Source organism: Bison bison, unplaced genomic scaffold (genome assembly GCF_000754665.1).
Source record: "Bison bison bison isolate TAMUID 2011002044 unplaced genomic scaffold, Bison_UMD1.0 scf7180017864174, whole genome shotgun sequence".
In the NCBI taxonomy this organism is placed as follows: Eukaryota; Metazoa; Chordata; class Mammalia; order Artiodactyla; family Bovidae; genus Bison; species Bison bison.
In genome coordinates this window covers 1,791,817-1,815,842 of record NW_011494746.1, presented here as the reverse complement: position 1 = coordinate 1,815,842, position 24,026 = coordinate 1,791,817, and the positions used below count along the sequence as shown (strand labels likewise).

Genomic DNA, 24,026 nt, shown 5'->3' with positions numbered 1-24,026 from the left:
CAGGTATGGGGAGGGAGGAGGGAGGAGGGTTCAGGATGGATTTTCTTTTAAAAATTTAAAATAAATAAAAAAAATAAAATAAAACCAAAAAAAAAAAAGAAAAAGAAACAGCAGGGGCGAGGATTTGGAATGGAAATTGACAGATTGCATACTTTTATTATTTATGGTTTTCCTTAGAGTGCTTTTTCCTCTTCCCAGAGTATTTTCACTAAATACTCTTGATTTTCTTGCTTCTACACAAAATCCTATTCTTGATGCCAAATGCTGAGATGGGAAGTCAGAAAGTTATCTGAAGCTTTTTTCTTTATAAAAACTTGAATGTGTATACAGAATGATGTTGTTTACTTGCAAAATTGGGTCTGACTCTTTTACGACTCCATAGACTATAGCCTGCCAGGCTCTTCTGTCCATTGGATTTCCTAGACAAGAGTATTTAAGTGGGTTGCTGTTTCCTTCTCCAGGGGATCTTCCCAACCCAGGGATCAAACCCACATTGCCTCCATTGGCAAGTTGGTCCTTTACCACTGAGCCACGAGGGAAGCCCAAACATGTCTTAAAAACAAGTTTGATATTTTCTAATATTACTATATTTATTCTTCTCCCTCCTTTTTCTTTCTATAAAGTATCCAGATGATAAATGAGCTTTAACATGCTTATAGTTCACCTGGCATAAATTTAAGCATCTTGAATCAGTAGACATTGCTGAAATGCCCCTTAGCTATGAAATTCAGACTTAAGGAGATTAAGGGTTTTTGTTGTTGTTAGGAATTATGAATTTGTTTCAAACAAATAAGTGAAATCTTAAGCTACATGAATGGCAGAGGTTCTAGGAAATACCTTACAACTATTTCTTCATGGAGACTTTGTATTTTTTGTAGTATTTCTCCAATTTGGCAAATAGTTGGCAAATAGTTTCTTCATGGAGACTCAGTATTTTTTGTAGTATGACTCCCAATTTGGCCAACAATTGGAGTTTCCGTCTAAAGAGAATATAACTTATTTTTTATAAACTTAGCTTTCTGCTAAGTTTATCTGTTAGTAAATTTGCAGTGCTCATTAATTAAATTAATAAATTTGGGGTTCAAACTATATTTACCTTGTGATTTTGTGCTTCTGGTATTCTGGTACACATACCCAAGTTGCATAGAAAGGTATGTCAACATGCCAAGCACAGTACGTGGCTCATAGTGGCTGCTTTATGTTTGTTTGCTGTTTCCCTTTTTAAAAAAAAAATTATATGATCCCCTTGGAATAAGATGATAAATTAGTTACCAAAGAATCATTGGGTAGGAAATGTTATAAATTATTAAGAATAAATTTATTAGAATTTACAGTTAAAGTTCTTTCCTGTCTGTTCTGCAGTATGATTTGAGAAATATAATATATAGGTATATGCTTTGCTCTAGTTCTTTTTCTAGTCTCAGTAGGTATTAATCATTCAGAACTATTATTCTCATACATCTTGGTCCCTATAGTTTTCTACCTTTCTGATCTTTTAGTCACTGAACAATTTTATTTATTTATATATATATATATACACACACATACACACACACACATATACACACGTATATACATACACACCTCTATAGGTTTCATCCATAAAATAAGATGATTGGATTAGAATGCTGTCTTCAGGTCCCTTTCAATGCAAAGTGTAAATTACCACTTTAGTAGATTGTTGTATACTTCGTCGCAGTATGTGATGTACTTACCCATTGAAAAGGGACTAAAAGCCTTCTGAAATGTATATAAATGTAAACTTACATGAGTCCATCCCCATATCATGCAGTCTTCTACAGTCTTTATTCTCATTCTGAAAAGAGCTGTTCTTTCCTTTCAGCTTGAGTTTTTCTGTTTTTTGTTGTTGTTTGTAATAGCGTATACGCAGCCTCAGGATTATGCAGCCCACTAATGATGGTTCCTTTTCATTTGTTTACCTGCTTAGTTCCTTGTTTGCTATAGTGAACAGTATACCTCAAAAAGCTTTATCAACACTAATGACACAAATGATCTTGCCTATTTTTTTGTACTGTTCTTTGAGGGACAGTATGGTCTAAAGTATTCTTACCTTCCTGACAGTTAACTTTGGATGAACTTAAGAACAGCATGAAATGTGTTCTTCAAAATTACAGAACCACAGTGATTTGAAATCAGTGTTCACTATTACCTAGTGTTAATATTAGAATAACTGATACATAAGATGAACAAAATAGGTATTTTTAAATTGAAATGAAGTAATATTAGCAGATTTTTCCTCTTCCTAAAAAAGTGTATTTAACTAGCAGATAATAACTTGGTTATTTTTAATTGAAGTTTGTGGTTTATTAATTACAGTAAAATTGATACTTATAAAATAGACCAATTTACTAATATAAATATATATTTATGTATATGGTGTGAACATATGTCTGATTGTGTTTTAAAACAGATACGACCATATTCTGAAGTGGGAACTCTTTCAGCTGGCTGACCTGGACACATACCAGGGAATGCTAAAGTTGCTTTTCATGAAAGAACTGGAACAGATCGTTAAAATGTATGAAGCCTACAGACAGGCTCTTCTCACAGAGTTGGAAAATCGTAAGCAGAGACAGCAGTGGTATGCCCAGCAACATGGCAAGAATTTTTAAGTTAATTTTTTAAAAACAAAATTTAAGTTTTTTAAGGGCTTTAAAATATTTTCACAGATTAAAAAACTGCAAATACTTTGGTTAATAAAGGCAGCTTACTTTTTGGAAATTATAAAGTTCTAATTTTACATGTATTTTGTTATTAAAAATATTATTTTATTGAGAAAAAATGAGTTTATCACTTTAAGGGCCAACAATGACACTCTAAATGCTGTATATCTGAAAACTGCTTTGCATATTCTTGATGGAGACAAATGTCATTTAACCAGATATTAAATAGGAAATGATCAGTTGGTAAACTGTCACAATAGTAGTACCTTTCTTTAAAAAACAGAGAAAGAGATAATGTATGCAGTATTTAAAAAGCGTTTACTGCTGTAGTATGGAATATTGTCTGGAATTGGATGGTTTAAGTATTACCATTGTGTAGTTCAAAACAAAACAGGACTTGGAACCTTTATTGTGATACATTTTTATATATAATATATAGGGTTACTCTGCCCTGCCCCCAGCTGTAAAGAACTGTTTTAAAACATGTTGGGAAAATATTTTTTTGGTATGAAAGGGTGAAGGACCTGTAATGTTTCAGGGATAAATTTAGGTAAAAGGCTCCAGCCTGTGTGGGAAAGTTGTGTACAGTACTCAAGAGTTGCTAATGTTACTTCCTTCCTTTGGGCCAGGGCTCTTACGGCATTTAGTAACATGGTTCTGATAAGACTGAGGTCGCTTCCCAACAGCATAGCACGCTGCCATCCTAAAAGACTGGGTTGAGCTGCCAAAAATGACAATCAGGGATTCATTAAGAAATCTTGGTCATTAAATTTGACTATGTATTTTTTAATCTTCTAAGAGTTTGTCACAGAAGTTTAAAAGTTGGCATTTTCCTCCCAACTTATTTGCCTTTTGGTTTAGTAGTTATTAAGACACTGTTCATAACTAGCACAGTACATTTGACTGCAGGCAAATTTATGGCACAGCTAGCCTATAAATCTCTACAATTCTGTGAATTTCAACACTTGTTGAAATAGCTGTTCAGTTATATTTACACATGTTGTAAATATGTAAATAAATTTTTAGTTTAGGTAATCTTTCAAAATATAAAGTTCTAGTTAGATATCGATGAATATGAATTATTGATAAAATGTTGAAAATGTTAAATGTTTGGTTTTATATAACAAGCTTATTAAATATATTTTTGTGGAAACTAAATGTGTTGCATTTGAGTCCATGTTTTATGCATAATGCTTACAAAGAGTCTACTTTTCCATTCAGCAGGCCCATAGGCAAAGGAAGCAGAATGAAAGGGGTATCCAAAAATGAAAATAGGCCAGTGGAATTTTATCAGTGGGAAAAGTTATTTCTCAGGCCATGTGATCAAACTTGGCTAAGATGTGAGCTTATATATCTTATGAACTCTCACATACTTTTCCATCTTTACTCTTTACTTAATATTACCATTTCATTTAACTAAAGCTTAGCTATTTCTAAGAAAGTTATAAATTACTCTGTTTTAGAGCTCCTGGATAAGAGGCATTACTTTTTTTTTTCTTTCATTACTGCACATTTTTATCCTCTAAAAAGTATGAAATTCCACTACAGATTTTAGTAATTAGAAATACAATATAGAATCACTGGTTTAAAAGAACTGGAAGGTACCTAAATGGGATCAGCATACATATGTTAAAATGAAAAGCTAAATCTGTAATGGTGTCAACATTAGAGAAAATGCATTTTGAATTTAAAAAAGAGATAGAAACTTTTCCTCTTCTGTATCCGCGCCTCCCAAACATTTCCAAATTCAGTTGTTTTTAATCTTAGGAACCAGAATAAACTTTAATAATAGTTCACATGTTAAAAGAATAAACCTATGATGAATACATATCTTTGTGTACCAAATGAAAAAATATACAACGCAGTGAAACTCAAATACATATACAAAGTGATTTTTTTGTGCATTTTTGATCAAGAGGTTTATATTCTATATTAAACAATAATATAAAAGAAGCAATATATAGTTTCTGATAAAGCAACTGAAAAGCTCTCTTAGATGTCTTTTATAATAAAAGCTAATGGTATATGTAAGATGGTATAGGTTGAATCAAGCCTATTGAGCTATGTTTTAACAAATGCCTATGTGAAATAATTTAAAAATTCTTCTGTAGAAATTAAATGAGCATATCCAAATGTGGAGTAATATTACTACACGGTTTAACTATAACCCAGTAGTAGTATTTAGTAAATTCAAGCAGAACACATGTACCATTATCATAAATAGACAAATTCTTTAAATTATAATAGCATATTTGAAGACAAAATCAAGAAACTATACATGTTAACAAATGATATAACCATGCATACATATATCTGCTTATTAGACACTGAAGTAAAAGAACTAAGCTGTTGTGCAGTCTTCAGAGGTGCTTGGCATTCTACTCTGTTCTGATGGAAGCACTTTGTATGTTTGCATGGAAACGTAAAACAATATTTAATTGACAATTTGGTCATGCACCTGTATTTTTTAAATTTGGGGTTACATTTTCTTCTTTTCTGATTGTTCAGTAGATTCTGACTTTGGTGCAGGAAAAGCTTGATGATACAGATGTCTGTGGGTTGCTGCTGCACTGTAAAGCTTGTATAAAGCCTAGAAATAAAATAATCAAGATTATTTTAAAAAATGATAAAACATTTTATTAAATACATAGATATAAATTTTTTCCTTTTAGTGTAATTTATGGTACTATATAAAACTTAGCATGCTAAATTTGGAATCCTTAGTAATCTGTCTAACATATATACTAATAACTAGTATCTCAGCAGTCAAAAGTATTTTCAACTCTCCAGTGTGTTGATAGTACTACTTATGCAGGTTGATCTCTATGGTAAATGTTCTATCCTCGGATTGCATTTTCTTTTACCGTTCCCACCTTTTGGAGGAGAGCTTCCTAACCACTGTATCCCAGGGATGTGGAAAACTCATATTGTGAATATTATTAGTTTTAGAATAATTGTGGGAGCTCATAACTTGTGATTGCCAATAGCTAATTTATTATACACAGGTAGAACACTTGCTATTGGACCTTCCTGATAGGTTTTTCAGAAAGGGACCACTTTTTATTCTCCATAATTTCCTGATATGATGGGCTTTCTCAAATATGCTCTTTTCCCTTGCTTCCACTAATCAGTTCATAGCTTACAAAACCTTTATTCAGAAACATTACCTTAGAAAGTCTTCCTTCATTAAAACTACCTCTGTCGTTGTTATTTGTCTGTGTAACAGTGTTTGCATCATAGAAATGTTTACATACTGCTTTCTGAAGTGTCCATAAATATTTTTATGTTTTTTTTAACCCCTCACCTAGTTTCTAAAATTCATTACCTCCTCTGACTTTCACATAATGAACACTCAGTTAAGACCAATTTATCTGATGTAATTCTAGAGTCTTTAAAAAGTCTGAATATTTTTAAAGGCTGAATAAAAGCTTGATATCCTTAAATAGAATTTCCAGGAAATTCCATTCATTTTTATCTTTTTGAGTCTATATGGCTATTTTCTTAACTCTGAATTATACCATCATCAATTTACAAATGCATACTGGCACAACCTTAGTTCTATTCTGATTCTAATACATGCAGTTTAATCAATGTTTTCTTAAAAGTTCGTATTTTTTCTTAAGATTTGATTTACAAAGTTGAAATTTATTGTTACTGTTTTAGTAAATTCATTTTACTGAATTTTACATAAAATAATTCCTTGTTGACTTATAAATATTAAATATATCCTTGGTATCTGATTGGCAGACATAACCTAGTTATATATAAAACAGCAGAAACCAAGGAAAGAATTACGTACTGTCACTGTAGTTGCTGAAGATCAGTATTGCTTTCTGAAAGTAATGACCTAAATGAGTCCACAGAAATAACTTTTCTTATGTGAAAATGATTCCTTCATAGAAACTTAGATTATTCCTCAGATACAGACTTTCTGCACATGTGCAGTGGGAGAAATGAACACTAATTTACAGGTCAGGTCCAAGCTATGCCAAGAAAGTTAGTTACACTACATGCTGGCCTGAAACCTGCTTAAAGTGGTACAGTATCTCTTTCAGAAACCACAGTTCTAAAGGTTGTAGCTCTATTTACTCTGCATTACTTAAGTTTCCTCCAGATTTTCATAACTACTTGTTTCACTCTGCAGTAGAGCAAAATGCCCAATGTTAGAGCTTAAGATTTTTGAAAATTTCTAAACATTCAGAAGTAAAATATTCCTGATAATCAATTCTTGTGTTTCATATGCAGATAAAATTATATATCATGTTCAGAGTAAGTAAATATTTTAAAACCTCTCTACATTGAGACATCCTTTAATGACTAGTTGGTTCATAAAATAAGACAATCATAATGTTTATAAATATACAAATAGTTCTTAATTTAAGAAAAATTTAACTTACCTCATTTGTACTTCCCTGTGGTAAAGGCAGATTAAAGGGGAGAAAAGAGAAGTATATATCCTGCTTCATTAATAGCACTATGATAATCAACCTTATTTACATTAGTAATTTGAGAGCATTTAGGAACAAATACACCTTGAGAGAGGGGACATGTGTATACCTATGGCTGATTCATCTTGATGTATGGCGGAAACCAACACAACTTAGTAAAGCAGTTACTTCAAGTTAAAAATATTTAGACCATATACCCCTGCAGATTTTTTCAATTTAGATTACGTATTTAATCTGAATCTTCTGAAGGGCCCAATTCTATATTTATCACAGGTTTCAGCATCATATTCTAGGAGGGCTTTGGGATTTACCTTAAATAGCCCCTCTTCATCTTTTGAGGTTGAGGGGCTTTTTGAGGCAGTGGCTCAGAGGATCCAATTTTAATTAATTCTTTTCCAGTAGTGCTACCATTTATCAGTATATATCTCAATTAGATTCTTCAAAGACACACAGTATATCCATCAGTTACAATTTGGTTTTAAAGAATATAAACATACTCAATGCTGAGATAATTGTAGCTATCACTTGCTACCTGCAGACCATAAATATTCACAAGTCTTAACTCCAAAATTTTATGAAGAATCTCAACTTTAGTTTCACTAAATTTATTGACATTTTCATGTGGTAATTGATACTTCCAGAATGAAAGGTGAGATGATTTTTATTCTCGTGTGTTTATAATTGTTTCCCCTGTCCATAATCAGTTATTTGAACAGCAGACCATGGTGACCCTGGGTTGGTTAATTGGACCATAGAGGACAACTGACCCAGAAGCAGCTGATCCAGAAGTTGACCTGGACTCATTTTAGGGCCTGGTACAAATGAATAGTTTAAAGAGACAATCTGAAGTAATCAGATACTGTGTTGAAAGGTTTTACTAAAAGAGACAGTGATACGACTTCAGATGGTCATTTATATATGCTCCTAACAATGGTTCTATGAAGGCCTACAAGACCTTCTAGAACTAACACCCAAAAAAGATATCCTCTTCATAATAAGGAACTGGAATGAAAAAGTAGGAAGTCAAGAGCTTCCTAGAGTTACAGGCAAATTTGGCCTTGGAGTACAAAACGAAGCAGGTTATAGACTAACAGAGTTTTGCCAAGAGAATGAACTGGTCATAGTAAACACCCTCTTCCAGCAACACAAGAGAAGACTGTACACATGGACATCACCAAATGGTCAATACCAAAATCAGAATGATTATATTCTTTGTAGCCAAAGAGGGAGAAGCTCTATACAGTCAGCAAAAACAAGACCAGGAGCTGACTGTGACTCAGATCATGAACTCCTTATTGCCAAATTCAGACGTAAATTGAAGAAAGTAGGGAAAACCACTAGACCAGTCAGGTATGACCTAAATCAAATCCCTTACGATTATACAGTGGAACTGAGAAATAGATTCAAGGGATTAGATCTGGTAGAGTACCTGAAGAACTATGGACAGGTTCGTGACATTGTACAGGAGGCAGTAATCAAGACCATCAAGAAAAAATGCAAAAAGGCAAAATGGTTGTCTGACGAGGCCTTACAAATAGCTGAGAAAAGAAGTGAAAGGCAAAGGAGAAAAGGAAAGATATACCCATTTGAATGCAGAGTTCCAAAGAATAGCAAGGAGAGATAAGAAAGCCTTCCTCAGTGATCAGTGCAAAGAAAGAGAAGACAACAATAGAATGGGAAAGATCTCTTCAAGAAAATTAGAGATACCAAGGGAACATTTCATGCAAAGATGAGCACAATAAAGGACAGAAATGATATGGACCTAACAGAAGCAGAAGATATTAAGAAGAGGTGGCAAGAATTCACAGAAGAACTATGCAAAAAAGATTTTCATGACCCAGATAACCACAATGGTGTGATCACACACCTAGAGCTAGACATCCTGGAATGCGACATCAAGTGGGCCTTAGGGAGCATCACTGTGAACAAAGCTAGTGGAGGTGATGGAATTCCAGTTGAGCTATTTGAACCTAAAAGATGATGCTGTGAAAGTGTTGCACTCAATGTGCTAGCAAATTTGGAAAACTCAGCAGTGGACACAGGACTGGAAAAGGTCAGTTTTCATTCCAATCCCAAAGAAAGGCAATGCCAAAGAATGTTCAAACTACTGCACAATTGTACTCATCTCACACACTAGCAAAGTAATGCTCAAAATTCTCCAAGCCAGGCTACAACAGTACATGAACTGTGAACTTCTTGATGTTCAAACTGGATTTAGAAAAGGCAGAGGAACCAGAGATCAAATTGCCATCATCCACTGGATCATCGAAAAAGCAACAGTTCCAGAAAAACACCTACCTTTGCTTTGTTGACTACACCAAAGCCTTAGACTGTGTGTATCACAACAAACTGTTGGAAATTCTGAGAGATGGGACTACCAGACCACCTGACCTGCCTCCTAAGAAATCTGTATGCAGGTCAGGAAGCAACAGTTAGAACTGGACATGGAACAACAGGCTGGTTCCAAATCAGGACAGGAGTACATCAGGGTTATATTGTCACTCTGCTTATTTAACTTCTATGCAGAGTACATCATGCGAAAAGGCAGGCTGAATGAAGCACAAGCTGGAATCAAGATTGCTGGGAGAAATATCAATAACCTCAGATACGCAGATGACACCACCCTATGGCAGAAAGCGCCTCTTGATGAAAGTGAAAGAGGACAGTGAAACTTGGCTTAAAACTCAGCATTCAGAAAACTAAGATCATGGCATCTGGTCCCATCACTTAATGGCAAATAAATGGGGAAGCAATGGAAACAGTGACAGACTTTATTTTTCGGGGGTCCAAAATCACTGCAAATGGTGATTGCAGCCATGAAATTAAAAGACACTTACTCCTTGGAAGAAAAGTTACGACCAACCTAGAGAGCATATTAAAAAGCAGAGACATTACCAACAAAGGTCCATCTAGTCAAACCTATGGTTTTTCCAGTAGTCATGTATGGATGTGAGAGTTGGACTATAAAGAAAGCTGAGCACCGAAGAAGTGATGCTTTTGAACTGCGGTGTTGCAGAAGACACTTCAGAGTCCCTTGGACTGCAAGGAGATCCAACCAGTCCATCCTAAAAGAAATCAGTCCTGAATATTCATTGGAAGGACTGATGCTGAAGCTGAAACTCCAATACCTTGGCCACCTGATTCGAAGAACTGACTCACTGGAAAAGACCTTGATTCTGGGAAAGATTGAAGGCAGGAGGAGAAGGTGATGACAGTGGATGAGATGGTTGGATGGCATCACCAACATGATGGACATGAGTTTGAGTAGGCTCTGGGAGTTGGTGAAGGACAGGGAAGCCTAGCGTGCCTAAGTCCATGGGGTTGCAAAGAGTTGGACATGACTGAGCGACTGAACTGAACTGAATGAAACCAAGGACTTTCCTGGTAGCTCAGCTGGTAAAGAATCCCCCTGCAATGCAGGAGAGCCTGGTTTGATTCCTGGTCAGAAAGATCCCCTGGAGAAGGGATAGGCTACCCACTCCAGTATCCTTGGGCTTTCCTGGTGGCTCAGATGGTAAAGAATCTGCCTACAGTGAAAGAGATGTGGCTTCAATCCCTGGGTTAGGAAGATCCCCTGGAGGAGGGCATGGCAAACCACTCCAGTATTCTTGCCTGGAGAATCCCCATGGACAGAGGAGCCTGGTGGACTACAGTCTGTGGGGTTGCAAAGAGTTGCACACGACTGAGCAACTAAGCACAGCACAACAAAACCAATGCTAGTCAAATGATAGGTTTTAAGTATGAAGTAATCAACAAATACTTGAGTCACAATCAGCTAAATAAAAACTCAACTGTTTTCTCTCAACTTTAGGGATAAGAAAAACACTACCTAATCCATATATTTTTGAAAAATAGTGAGACATTGACTGGAAAACTATTTCTATAGTTTGTATCTGGCCATCTAGACAAACTCTATATAAAATTCTTAAAGTCATGTTTACCTGTATATTTTACTATATCTAACATAGTGTCTGGCACACAGATGGCATTCAAATAGGTGCTGCATTTAGTTGAAGAGAATTCAGTGTTCATACCTGGTCCCACAAGGCTGCAGCCACTTGGTCTATTACAGCTCCCAGCTCTCGGTATTCTCCAGAGTACCGGATGTATGCCCAGGTGCACAGGGTGATAAGGGTCAGTCCCATTATCATATTGCATAGGCTAGCTATGATGTCCAAACCAATGAATCCAGTCACACCAGCAATCACATATGTGATAAAGATGACAACAAACAGTGTGGCTGGGGTACGAGCTGCATGGAAGATATTTTTGCTATCATTGTGCTTGATATACTGGATGTAGAGTTCATCTATTTCAGTCTCCAACTGTTGCAAGTAACGACGGCTAAATTCCTCCCCACCCATCTTCTTTACCCCTCGAAATAGCTTCACAGATTCTTCCTTAAGCTCCAGATGTTTGGTCTGCAGGTCATTAGGGGCCAGAAATGGTTTGTCACCGCCACAGATCTGTATCAAATAGGAAGTATTATTTATGCAGTGCACAGTAAAACTAGCAACTGTATCACAATTTTGCACTTAGCTAGCTGAATCTGTTAGAACACATTAATAATCAGAAGGAGCCAACATTTTATTTTGTCAACCCATATCTTTCCACACTCCATTTCTATCAGGGGAGACTATAAGTGGGACTGGTAACTTTATAGGCGACATATTAAAGCCTTAATTTTTATTCTCTTTTCAACACAGATTGGAATAGCCATTACTGAGTCCAATTTCCTCAAGGTGAAAAGGTTTCACTGATTTTTGTTTGGAGTCCATACAGTATTTTCTTCAAGAGACTAAATGGAAACATGTTAAATGTTCATGGACCACTTTTTCAACTTTTTTTCAAAAGTTACAAGGGAAATCTCAATTACCCATACTGTTAACTACGGGTGAGATTTAAATATACATAGGAGACTCTCACTCCATTTCCCCTTTAATTATGTCATAAACACCAGACCATATACTATATTTCCCTTGATTCCAAGGCTCTACCAATTTGGGGTGCAGTTTTGATTTTATAACATTTTCAGTGGAAAGAAAACTCATCACATTAATAGATATACACAATAATCAGTAGATGCATCCTAATTTAGAAGTTACTAGTAAAAAGAGGAAATATAGTACTTAGAAATGTTGGCCCTTGTGGTTTATTTGTTTCTAACAACTTTTTATACTTAAGATAGAAATTGGACTTGTGAAATACGGGGAGGTATAGTGGAGAGGGTAGCATGTTATTTTAGCTCTTTAGATCTTATAAATACTGGAAAAATCTGTATTCCTCCACCCCTTTAAAAAGAAATATGTTATAGAGAGAATTCATTTAAAATACATTTAAATTTTGCATATGTCATGTTCTCTTGATTTGTTTTTAAAATACTTGAGGAATACAATAAAAAGAAATGTGATACACAGGCTGAGAAAGCATAAGTCAGAGCCACTTCTGCATGTGTATACAGTGTAACGTGGAAGAAGAATGAGTTCATGGAAGAAATACTGATTTTACTTAAAACGTGATTTAAAATATTCTTACCTCTTCCATTTTTTTATTGTATGTATCCTTGGCAGTTGCCACGGCTGCTAAATTATTAGCTTCTGCTGTGGCCTTTGGACAAAGTACAAAGTATGATGTAAAATGTTATTAGACTTCCACATATATACACACAACATGCAAGAAATATGCAAAAACTCAAAGTCATCAGATAATTTAAAAAGTGCTGAAATACTTGTGTATCTTCTACATTAGTAAAATTAAAATTTCAAAATGTATAAACTATAGCTTACTCAATAAACCATAGTTCAAAAATGAATTTTCATTTGGAAGATTATTCATCTAAAAAATGATTAAGCCTTTCACCAAATGTGTGTGTATGTGGGAGAATCTATAAATCCAGACACATGGGAAATAATATATACATTTTATATATACTAATGGGCTTCCCAGGCAGCACTAGTGGTAAAGAACCTGCCTGCCAGTGCAGGTAGACATAAGAAACACAGGTTTGATCCCTGGGTCAGGAGACCCCCTTGAGGAGGGCATAGCAACCCACTTGCCTGGAGAATCTCATGGACAGAGGAGCCCAGCAGGCTGTAGTCCACAGGGTCAGAGTTGGACACGACTGAAACGACTGCACACATGTACTCATACATAAAACTATGTCAACTTTAAAGATTACTACTGATAGAACAGTGTATCACTGATAACATAAAGGAGGCATTAAGATTCAGAAATTTTAAAAAAAAGTATGGGAAAAGCAAGTTTTTCCTTTCTTGAATGTTTATTTGTAGAGGCCACTTGTTTAAAACATGGACCTGCTTTTCTTGTCACATGTATGAATCTAAACCACAGTGAGTCTTTTCTAAACAAATTTAGTACAAAGAGAATGAAGACTCTCTTGTATCTCAGCATAAGTGAGGGTGCTATATGTGTATCTGAAAGTGATTAGATGAATCACTTGCACAAGAGAGTCGTTAATAGAAAAATAATCTGATATATCACTCCATCCATTATTTTTATATGGTGATTTCTGACAGCCAGATTGGAGCATATCTTTAACTTAGCTTTAGTGACAGAATGTTTTAGAATGTCAAGACTCCTGATGAATAAATACCTGTAACATGGATTTGGGATGTGGTAATTCTTCACCTTGATAGATCTTTATATAAGCCTAAAAAAATAGGAAAGAAAAAGACTCATGTTCAAGTAATTCCATTCAATATCTATGTTAAATTGTATTCTGAGGTCTAACGCCTTGACAGTTCAAAAAAAAGTTAGATCTTGACAGTTTCAAGAACTATTATCTTTCTCATACTTTTAATTCCCTCTTTCTTATTATTATTAGTTCTTGTTCCTTTTTCCTGAAAAGCCCTTTGCACACATTTGCCAATCTCAGTCTTTGCAAAGGCTTACCTACCTCACCTCCTTTAAAACTTTCTCAGATCCCTCTGCTAGGAGTAACGTTTTCAGTTACCCACAGGAATCTGTACCTGCTGCTGCCTCAAGCTTTATGGAACAGATCTGTTCAAGGGCCCTGAGTCTCCTACTAAAATTCTATGCTCCTCCATGGTGTTTTATGCACAGCAAGAATTCAAATTTTAGACAACCTGTCACTTCTTGCTGAGAGTGGTGAAGATAAACAATCACAAAGAAGGTATACAACCACATTTGAAATGACAAAACATCAATTTAAAAATTTGTTATTTTAGTCCTTGGAGCATCAATCCAAAAATCAGATTGATAACTGAAATCTACTATATATGTGCATTGGTTTAAAAAATGTGTTTGGGGCTATCTGAGGTAAACAGGTAAATGCAAATTTAAAATATTTCCATTTCAAATTGGCTCTTGGTGAAGAAAGCAGGAAATGTAGAAGAATTTTCTCCAGTAGGAAGGCAAAGTATAACCCATTAGGGAAAATCTGAGAATGAAGGTAAAATTCAGTATAGGTCATAAGTGAAGACTATGTGACCCTGGGAAACACCTCCTCCCCGTAAAGAGAAGCAAGACTTTTCCAACTCCTAGATACATTTCTGTTTCGAAATAATTTCCCTCAAGATAAAAGGTGGACAGTAAAGTTATCTCAAGGAATTTTCTCAAAAAATAATTTCAGAAAGCAAGCTCCTCTTGGGAGTCTAATAATTTTTTAAATCATTTGTATATATTCCTGATACCTTTGCCCCCCATATTTCTATAATTTTCTGTCGTTTTAGGTAGGAACTGCATTCCCAAACATGTCAAATGTAAATACTCACAAGTGCTCTAGAAATAAGAATGATACCTTGAAGTACTCTACAAGACCTCGGCAGGTGATTTTGTTCCCATTGATCTCTTTAATGTCAAGGCTCTCAGGACTAAGCAGCCAAGGAATGAGGATTTTCAAGTTTTTGATGAATTCATCATCTATTTCTAAAGTAGAAGAAAATTCATCATTATTTTAAAATTGTTAAAGGCTTTCATGGGATACCATAAAACATCCGGTAATTACCTCTATTTTTTCCCCAGTGATAAAGCTATCACTCACCTTCTGATCATCTAAATTACTCCTGAAACCCACTTTTCTCAGGGTGAACTATACTCCTTGCCCAACTCCTATTGCTAGTCTTTCTCGTCTCCACTCCAATTACATATTTATTTTGTCTTTCACCTATAAAATAGCTTTCTTGATATTAAACAATGCATAAATGTTTCACACCCTATTCACATAACCATGTCATGCATTCTGATGCCTTTAAGTTTTGTTCACAGTTTTATACAGAGAGAGTTATAAATGGAAGAAGGGCAGATATTTACTGTCTTATAAGATGTATTCCCTCCAGAAAGTATATCCAAAAGTTTTCTGTGTTTACTGTGCCAATCTTATGAAAAATGTATGGAACTGTGTAAGGTGTGTTAGCTAGTACTCAACTTCAAAAAGAAGTGAAATTAGGGCTTCCTCTAGTAGTGAAACTCAACAACACAAAACTGTAAGAAAAGCAATGGAGGCCTTTTAGCTAGCTGGTCAGAAGTATTCTGAGTTATTTAATACAACTAATGGTGATTGCAGCCATGAAATTAAAAGATGCTTATTCCTTGGAAGGAAAGTTATGACCAACCTAGACAGCATATTAAAAAGCAGAGACATTACTTTGCCACAAAGGTCCATCTAGTCAAGGCTGTGGTTTTTCCAGTAGTCATGTATGGATGTGAGAGTTGGACTATAAAGAAAGCTGAGCACCAAAGAATTGATGCTTTTGAACTGTGGTGTTGGATAAGACTCTTGAGAGTCCCTTGGACTGCAAGGAGATCCAACCAGTCCATCCTAAAGGAGATCAGTCCTGGGTGTTCACTGGAAGGACTGATGCTGAAGCTGAAACTCCAATACTTTGGCCACCTGATGTGAAGAACTGACTCATTGGAAAAGACCCTGATGCTGGGAAAGACTGAGGGCAGGAGAAGGGGACAACAGAGGATGAGATGGTTGGATGGCATCACTGACTCAATGGAGATGGGTTTGGGTAGACTCTGGCAGTTGGTGATGGACAGGGAGGCCTGGTGTGCTGCAGTTCATGGGGTCGCAAAGAGTCGGACACGACTGAGCGACTGAACTGAACTGGTAACACATAACCCATTTTATAGTATTAGGTTCAAGCTTAGCATTACAAATTTAGCAAAGTAATACAGAAAACAGATATTCAGAGGACTCTTGAACACAGCAATAATTTTTTAAATCATATGTAAAAAGCAGAGACTTGGTAGATCCAGAGACTTGGTATCTAAGCAAAGATACCATGATTTTTAAAAACCTGAATTTCAGCAGAGTCACTGAGTTTTCAGGCTTTGGGATTGGTGATTTCTAAGGTCTTAAGGATAAATACTCAAACCTTATGATTGTATTTTGCATGTTCCCTGCTTGTTACTGAAATATCAGTTTACATAAGAATTTATGGTTCTTTTCTTTTGCTTACTGTTTTATGACATGTATAAGCAAGATGTTGGAAATTCTTCCAACATATTTTCCTTCATGTTTTGTACAGCTTTGAAATTTGTGTCCATATTTTATGAGGACTTGGACAGGAGTTTATTCAAATTTATTTTTTTGTTTGCATTGTACCAGTTTTTACTGATAACTGTGCTCTGTATTTGGAGAAGGAAATGGCGACCCACTCCAGTGGGAGCTCTTGCTAACAATATTAGTGGAAGAAAAGTAAATACATGACCCAGAACATCTGCAGACCAGTTCAGATCAATTTGTGGAGGTGTGCTCATCAGCCTTGGCTCACTGCAAGTGTTCAATAATATGTGTGGGTGGATGATTATTCATAATGATTTATGTTTTCATCATTTCTTCAAGAATTTTTGTCACAAGAGTAAAACCTTGCTAGGAATTCAGGATCTAGGTCAAAGAAGTTATCTGTAACAATTGAGGACACGATACATGCTTTATAAGAATTCCACATGGCAGATGCACCTACGGTGTAGGGCTGCTGTGGAAACTAACCAAGGAAGATATTTTTTCAGGATCATTTGACTCTGACAAGTCATGAGAAATACATCTTTAAAAATAATAACCTTGCACTGGGATTTGGCTATGCTTTCTGAAGTCTAACTGGAGCTGTTAAGGAAGCAGCTCCCCAATTTATGATGTGGTTACCTGGTCATTCTACAGGTGGTATTATAACACAGAACCACCTCAGAAAAAGGTTAACTCCTTGTTAATTACAAGATCGGATCTGCTATATGAGGGGACATATTCAGTAGGCACTTGATAAGAACTGGTCAAATGCATCATGAATGAATGTGATTCAGTGCTTTCGGTCCTTTTGATTTCCTAAATGGGAAGTGATTCAACTAATAGCAATTAAATATAATCATAGTAGAATAAGTTTTAAATAACACTGGAAATAGTAAGATAGGATAACAATTTTGATAATGTGAGGGACCATGAACAAAAGATAATTATAACAATTACTACTATTGATAAATGAGTTAGAAAATTATTTCTGTAAGTGTATCGAAAGAGTATGTGAGAAACTATCATCAAATAATTTCTGCACAATTGTTTATTCAAGATGTTTTTTCCCCTGGAGGCAACCACTCAGATGACAGCTCTCTGGAGAACAGCTTGGCCAGAAGACAAGACATTCTGGATAGAAATAACCCCATATTATAAGATTCAGGATGGGATGAAAAACTGATGTAGACAGCAGACTCAAAACTGCCCAAGGAAACACTGAGGCACACTAGAGCATTTTGGCGCACAGAGGGATTTAGCAGTAGCCTCATTAAAATGGAACTTTTGACAGGCAACTGAAGCTGCCTTTTATTTCTCTTTCCCTCAGGCTAGCCACTTTGGTAAACTTGCAACTCATGGGTAACTGTAAACCAATTGTGAGTCAATATATGTTTAGATTATGAGTAAAATTTGATGAGGAACAAATCTATTTAAGACTGTGATTTATATCTGCATGATTTATCTTAAACTCTTTCCCTGAATTCTTTCATTGCAAAATATATCTGTTAATTTAAGAACTATAGCTGTGTACTACAGGAAAAGAACAAGGCAGGGTACTTTTTTGTCCCAATAAAGGACTGTTATTGAAGGCCTGCTCCTGCTCTGCCTGCTTATGGCTCTCCAACCCCAGAGAAGAAAGAAAGGCCTTGTGGGAGCCTTCTCTTTATGTAATTTATTCAAAACACATTGAAGCCATTAGGTCACTGCACAGTATTAAGAGGTCTGTGTGCTCACTGGTGGGTTGGAATTCATAAGTGACAGTGAAATTATACAATCTTGGAATCCATGCATTAATATGTACCTGCCTACAGTTGTCTTTCTGTTGTATAACGAAAAGACAATTTAAAACATGTATAAAAACAATTGCTGATAATTGAGAAATTTGTATTAACTACAATGGTAAAATAAAAGGTATCTGAGAGAAAACACTATGGATACATGGGGAAAAAAAACTGGTTTGCTTTTTGAATTTGCCAGTTCCACAAAACTGAACACAAGTTGTTCAGCTGTCATTTTTAAAAGTAATTTTAAAGTCCTTTGAGAACAACTGTGCTGCAAGGCTTGTTATGCCACTGTCTCATTACCCCTGACACAATGCAGAAAGGCCAAAGTAAATTAAGGACATGTTTGAATTTAGTGGTGTACTCAATGCTAGGCTTACAAATAAAAAAGTCAGAAATGTCTTTGTACTGAGGTAGGAGGTGGATTGGAGAAGGCGATGGCACCCCAGTCCAGTACTCTTGCCTGGAGAATCCCAGGAACCGGGGAGCCTGGTGGGCTGCTGTCTATGGGGTCGCACAGAGTCGGACACGACTGAAGCGACTTAGCAGCAGCAGCAGCAGGAGGTAAATAGGCCTCCCCCAGGATAAAGCAAATGGAGATTCATTCCCTACTGATGGAAACTCCAAGTCAGGAATAGCAGGACAATTAAGGGAAGAGGTTGGGCCTTTCCCAGACCAGGTATTTCTTGTTTGTGAAGTCAGGAGACCTCCCTGAACATACATGTGCAGAAAAGGCTAATTGCAGGCGAAAGGAGGAGCATGTCAAGGGATGCTTTACCCAGATGCCTCCGCAGTAGGATCCATCTTGGCTAAGAGATGCGTGTGCACATATGGAAGGATCCTGAGGTACACCAAAGATGGATTGCTGCTGCTGCTGCTGCTAAGTCGATTCAGTCGTGTCCGACTCTGTGCAACCCCATAGACGGCAGCCCACCAGGCTCCCCAGTCCCTGGGATTCTCCAGGCAAGAACACTGGAGTGAGTTGCCATTTCCTTCTCCAATGCATGAAAGTGAAAAGTGAAAGGGAAGTCACTCAGTCGTGTCTGACTGTTCGCAACCCCATGGACTGCAGCCTACCAGGCTCCTCTGTCCGTGGGATTTTCCAGGCAAGAGTACAGGAGTGGGGTGCCATTGCCTTCTCCGAAAGATGGACTGTGAACTAGGCAAATCAAAATGACTGGCCAAAGGAAACTTGGAAGAAACGCTCCATAAAAGTAATTCAAATTGCCATGAGGGTACAACTCAGGGACTCTCCCTCTGAGTCTGCTTGTGTGTCCATCCACACATACTGTATTTTTTTTTTCCCTTCTTGATAAATACTTTCCTCGTTTCACTACTTTCTGTCTTTGTGGGAATTCCCAGGGCCTTTGTCACTGACCACTGGTCTAGTGGATAGGATTTGGTGCTTTCACCACTGCAATCCAGCCCAACCTCTGGCTGGGAACCCAAGCCCCACTCTAAACCATTGCAGGCTGAGGCTTGGATTAACTGCAAAGCAAATATCTAAAGACCTAATGATTATTAGGAAGGATTAGCTTCTGCTTCTGCAGACTCCTGCCTCCACCTCCTGCTGCCCCCCTTCCCTCTTTTTTTAGACGATTTGAATTGCTTTGGAATCTTAAAACATTAGTCATATCTCTCTGTTTAAGAGATGATTACATACTATTACTTTGAAAAACACTCTGGGGCTTTTGGTTTTTTAAGAAACTAGTCCTCATCCAGAAGATGCTTTCATTATTAGTGAAGTTTTTAATGATTTATAATTAAATTTTTCAGCAGCAGTTTGAAAGAGCTTCACTTCAGTATTCAATATTTTTTTCTATCTCTAATTATATAACAATACAAACATTCCAATAATATAGACTTCTATTTTCCCTTTTAATATAAATAAGGAAAATGTAAAAGGAAGATATTAAGGAGCATTTCTCAATGCAGAGGTGAGCAGGAACCTCTGAGAAAGGGTGAGGGTTACTGCTCCCAGGTGAGTGCAGGATTTAGTCTATTTTCTCTGTGTACATATTTGGTACCCATAGAACCCCACAGATCAAGGAGGTGCTCTAGCATGAGCTGGGGATTCTCAATCCCCCTGACAATTTCTAATCAGCACACCTAGATCAGTGAACAAACTAAACTAGCAGCTATAAGCCCAGTGGATAAAATCAGACTTAGTGACATAAACACATTCACTAAAAGACAGACAAACCTTTCAGTTTTCCATCAAAGTTTGGATTGGTAGCTACTTTTAGGCCAGGATGAGGTAGCAGAAAACAGGAAATTTTGGTGAAACAGGAATGGATGTGTTTTCGAACATTCTGTAGTTCTTCATGCTGGTTCCCTGAGACCTGTAGTAAATCATTCTGAAGTTTAAATGACTTTCAACGCAAACTGAACTCCAAAAGAGTTCTGTGGCATTTATATTTGCTATGTCTGGTCACAATGATAAAAAATGACATGACCAGGGCTGATACTAAAAGTTTTGGGTCAATTGCTACATAGCCACATTTACGTATAGTATACATATGGCATTATTACTATAATTAACAAATGTCTACTCTTACTCAGAAGAGCCTTCCAATTTTTTAGTACAAATTAGTGGGATTTTACTCCAGCTAGTTCCTACAAATTCAAATTTTAATTCAAAGTATTCACAAAGACATGAATAGATCATAAGATATTCCTACCTTCTTTTCAGGAGGTACTCAAAGACAGCCTCTTGTCACTTAGTAGGTATACATTTAAATTCTAGAAAGACATCTGGATAGTTGGGTATTTACATATAAGCTAAACTGCCTCCTTTTTTCCTATGTATTGGACAGTTAATAGTACAAATTATCCTAAAAATAACCATAGCCTAAAAAAGTAAGCTTAGAGATCCTGATTATCAAGAGTTCTTTTTTTAATCTCCATTTTTTTCCTGATTACTCATTAGGTATTTTTTTGGATATCTGTTCAACTATTGAATTGTCATGACACAGACAGTTAATAGCCTCCTCCTAATATCACATTCTGTGAACTACTAGCAAAATGTCCTAAGATTGACTTTGGGGATCTTAAAACTTAAATATTTTCTTAAATTGACTTTAAGCCTCTACTGAAACATGAATCCAGATATTTGTACTGTCAATCTCCAACTGATTTAACTCTTCAAATTAAAGATTTTATCTTTAGGAATAAATCATTGTTTTATAGATAGCTACAAAAGAACTCTTTTTCTGAATCATAATTATCGATAATATTTAAAATTGTAATTGACATTTTGTTAAGTATCACTCTTAGTTTGTTCACAGAGATACTATGAAGGTCAAATGAGTTTGTGGCTATTGAGTATCTATTCAAGAAGTCACTCAACAAAAATAATTTTAGATCACTGTTGGGGAAATGTCATGCATCTAGACAGCTAACAAACCTTGAGGCGTTTCTCCAAGAATTTGGAGCCACCGTCAGATCCATATGAAAATTCGTATGGGAAGCTCCAGTCTCGAACGAGAAATATCAGACTCTAAGAGACAATAAGAACAAAGGATTGATAAAGGAACTCTAAATTGCCTCCATCTGTTTTTTACTGAAATATATTAAATGATATTATTGCCATCTGAATAGTGTTCTTCTCCACATAAAGGAATTAAAAAGCAAACATAAAACCTAGGAAAGTTGTTTCTGAGCATTCACTCCTCTCTGAGATCATCCTACCTGTTTCCATTGAATGTGAACAGAAAGCTGCCCCCAAAATGACTAAAGTTACATAGTGCCATTCAGCCAGTTTGAGGCATCTCTGTCAGTTTTCAGGAAGCTTTTTATGAAGATTCAAGTTTTATTTGAAGAAAGTTTTCTCCTTCCATCCGTCTAAATATTTTTCCTCTATTACATCTGTCCCCTTCTCTTCTTTGGGGGTTCTAATCACGCATACCTGGTAGGCAGAGGGGCGGGAATCCAGGTTTTGTGGGGCCTGAAAGTTATACAATCTGTGCAGGGGAGAGGGCTCAATAGGAAAAAGGTACAAAAATGGGCTAAAAAGTTGATATTTATTTACAATGAGAAAAATAACAAATTACAATTTTTAAAACACGAATACCACAAATACATTTGTAAAAATCCAGAAAAATAACTAACATACCTTTGTAATACTTTTTTCTCCTACTTTTTGACTGCAAATGCTTTGATCACTTTTTTTTTTTGATCACTTCTTCACATGACAATTTTGAAATATTTTCTGTTAGAAAGCTAATTCAGTCTTTCCTCTAACAAGGCCAAAATTTTTATTGTAAAAATGTTTTTTATTGCTAGTAGTTTAGAAATATTTCAGCTTCACAACTTGTTATTTATAATATCATATTTCTTCATCTGTTAAATTGAGATAATAAGGGAGCCAGCCTCACAGGACTACTAAATGAAACAGTATACAGAAGACATTTCGGACAGTACCTGGAACAAAATGCTATGTTAGCTACTTGATTTGATTTTAATGGCCACATAGTATTTTAGCACATGGACAGAACTAACTTATTTTGCATTCTCCTAGATGTTTTCCAGTTTTTCTAAGTACTATTCTAAGAAATGCATTGATAAACATCCCTGAAGCTGAGTATTTGTTTATATCCAGAAGGATTTTTATCAGGGACTGTGTTCCCCTAATTAGAACAATCATTAGAATCATTTGAGAGGCTTTTAAAAGTACAGAATACTTGGGCCCCCCTCCACACCTACTGCAACCAAGGTAAGAGCAGCTTTCCTTTATCAAGTGCCTATTGTAAGTCAAGCACAACACCAGAATCACACACATGATGTATTTCATGCACTGCTGCCCCAGGAGAGGTTACAATTTATTATTAGTCTTAAAAGAGATATATAAAAATCACCTTCACCCCCCCAACCTGATGTTAATCAAGTAATTTTCCCAAAGCCACAGGCCAGAGTGGAAGAGCTGGCATTTAAACTTGGGAAAATTCCTGCTGCACTGCCTCAAAATTAAGTATAGAAAACATAGTTTACAATCTGACACATTAAAGCATTCTTTTATAAGTTAGATTAACTTATACTTCAATTTTAGTATCTGGAAAAATGCAGGAACTTGAGGGAAAAATTAGAATATTTTAATGAAATTAGCTATCTTTAAAAGTCTAAGCGTTAACATCTCTGGGCTTCTAATTGAGCCTTTTAGTCTTGCCCATTAAAATTGATATTGCTTTTAACTCTCTTTTAAGCTTTTCCATTTTCTTTCCCTTTACAGTTTATCTGTTGAAGAACCTACAAATCTGACCTGGAGAGATTTCCATAACCTGAACCTTGCTGACTGCATAGTCACAGGGCAGTTCAACATGTTCTTTCGTCCTCTGAATTTCCTACAAATTGGCAACTGGATACAGAGTTGTGATCTGACTCTGGTTTTACTTTTTGGCAAGACTCTATGAAGCAGAGTGTTCTTTTATTAGGAGGCACATAGTATATGATTATTTCTCCTTTGGTGAACTTACGTTCAGATCAGATCAGATCAGATCAGTCGCTCAGTTGTGTCCGACTCTTTGCGACCCCATGAATCGTAGCACACCAGGCCTCCCTGTCCATCACCAACTCCCGGAGTTCACCCAGACTCACGTCCATCGAGTCAGTGATGCCATCCAGC

The 24,026-nt window shown here is 36.1% G+C and overlaps 2 protein-coding genes across 2 annotated transcripts in view; one reads left to right on the top strand and one right to left on the bottom strand.

Annotated features, from left to right (window-relative positions):
- The window catches only part of SAV1 (salvador family WW domain containing protein 1), a 30,015-nt gene extending 26,173 nt beyond the window's left edge, over positions 1-3,842 (top strand). The window contains exon 5 of the mRNA XM_010842281.1: positions 2,432-3,842. Coding sequence (XP_010840583.1) covers positions 2,432-2,633 — 202 coding nt within the window. The 3' untranslated portion in view covers positions 2,634-3,842. The remainder of the gene's footprint in view (positions 1-2,431) is intronic.
- Positions 3,843-4,438: 596 nt separating this feature from the next.
- ATL1 (atlastin GTPase 1) overlaps positions 4,439-24,026 on the bottom strand; it is an 87,614-nt gene continuing 68,026 nt past the window's right edge. Inside the window, exons 8-15 of the mRNA XM_010842255.1 lie at positions 21,813-21,905; positions 20,610-20,748; positions 14,913-15,040; positions 13,746-13,802; positions 12,668-12,739; positions 11,167-11,598; positions 7,082-7,096; positions 4,439-5,274 (exon numbers count right to left, since the gene is read on the bottom strand). Coding sequence (XP_010840557.1) covers positions 5,164-5,274; positions 7,082-7,096; positions 11,167-11,598; positions 12,668-12,739; positions 13,746-13,802; positions 14,913-15,040; positions 20,610-20,748; positions 21,813-21,905 — 1,047 coding nt within the window. The 3' untranslated portion in view covers positions 4,439-5,163. The remainder of the gene's footprint in view (positions 5,275-7,081; positions 7,097-11,166; positions 11,599-12,667; positions 12,740-13,745; positions 13,803-14,912; positions 15,041-20,609; positions 20,749-21,812; positions 21,906-24,026) is intronic.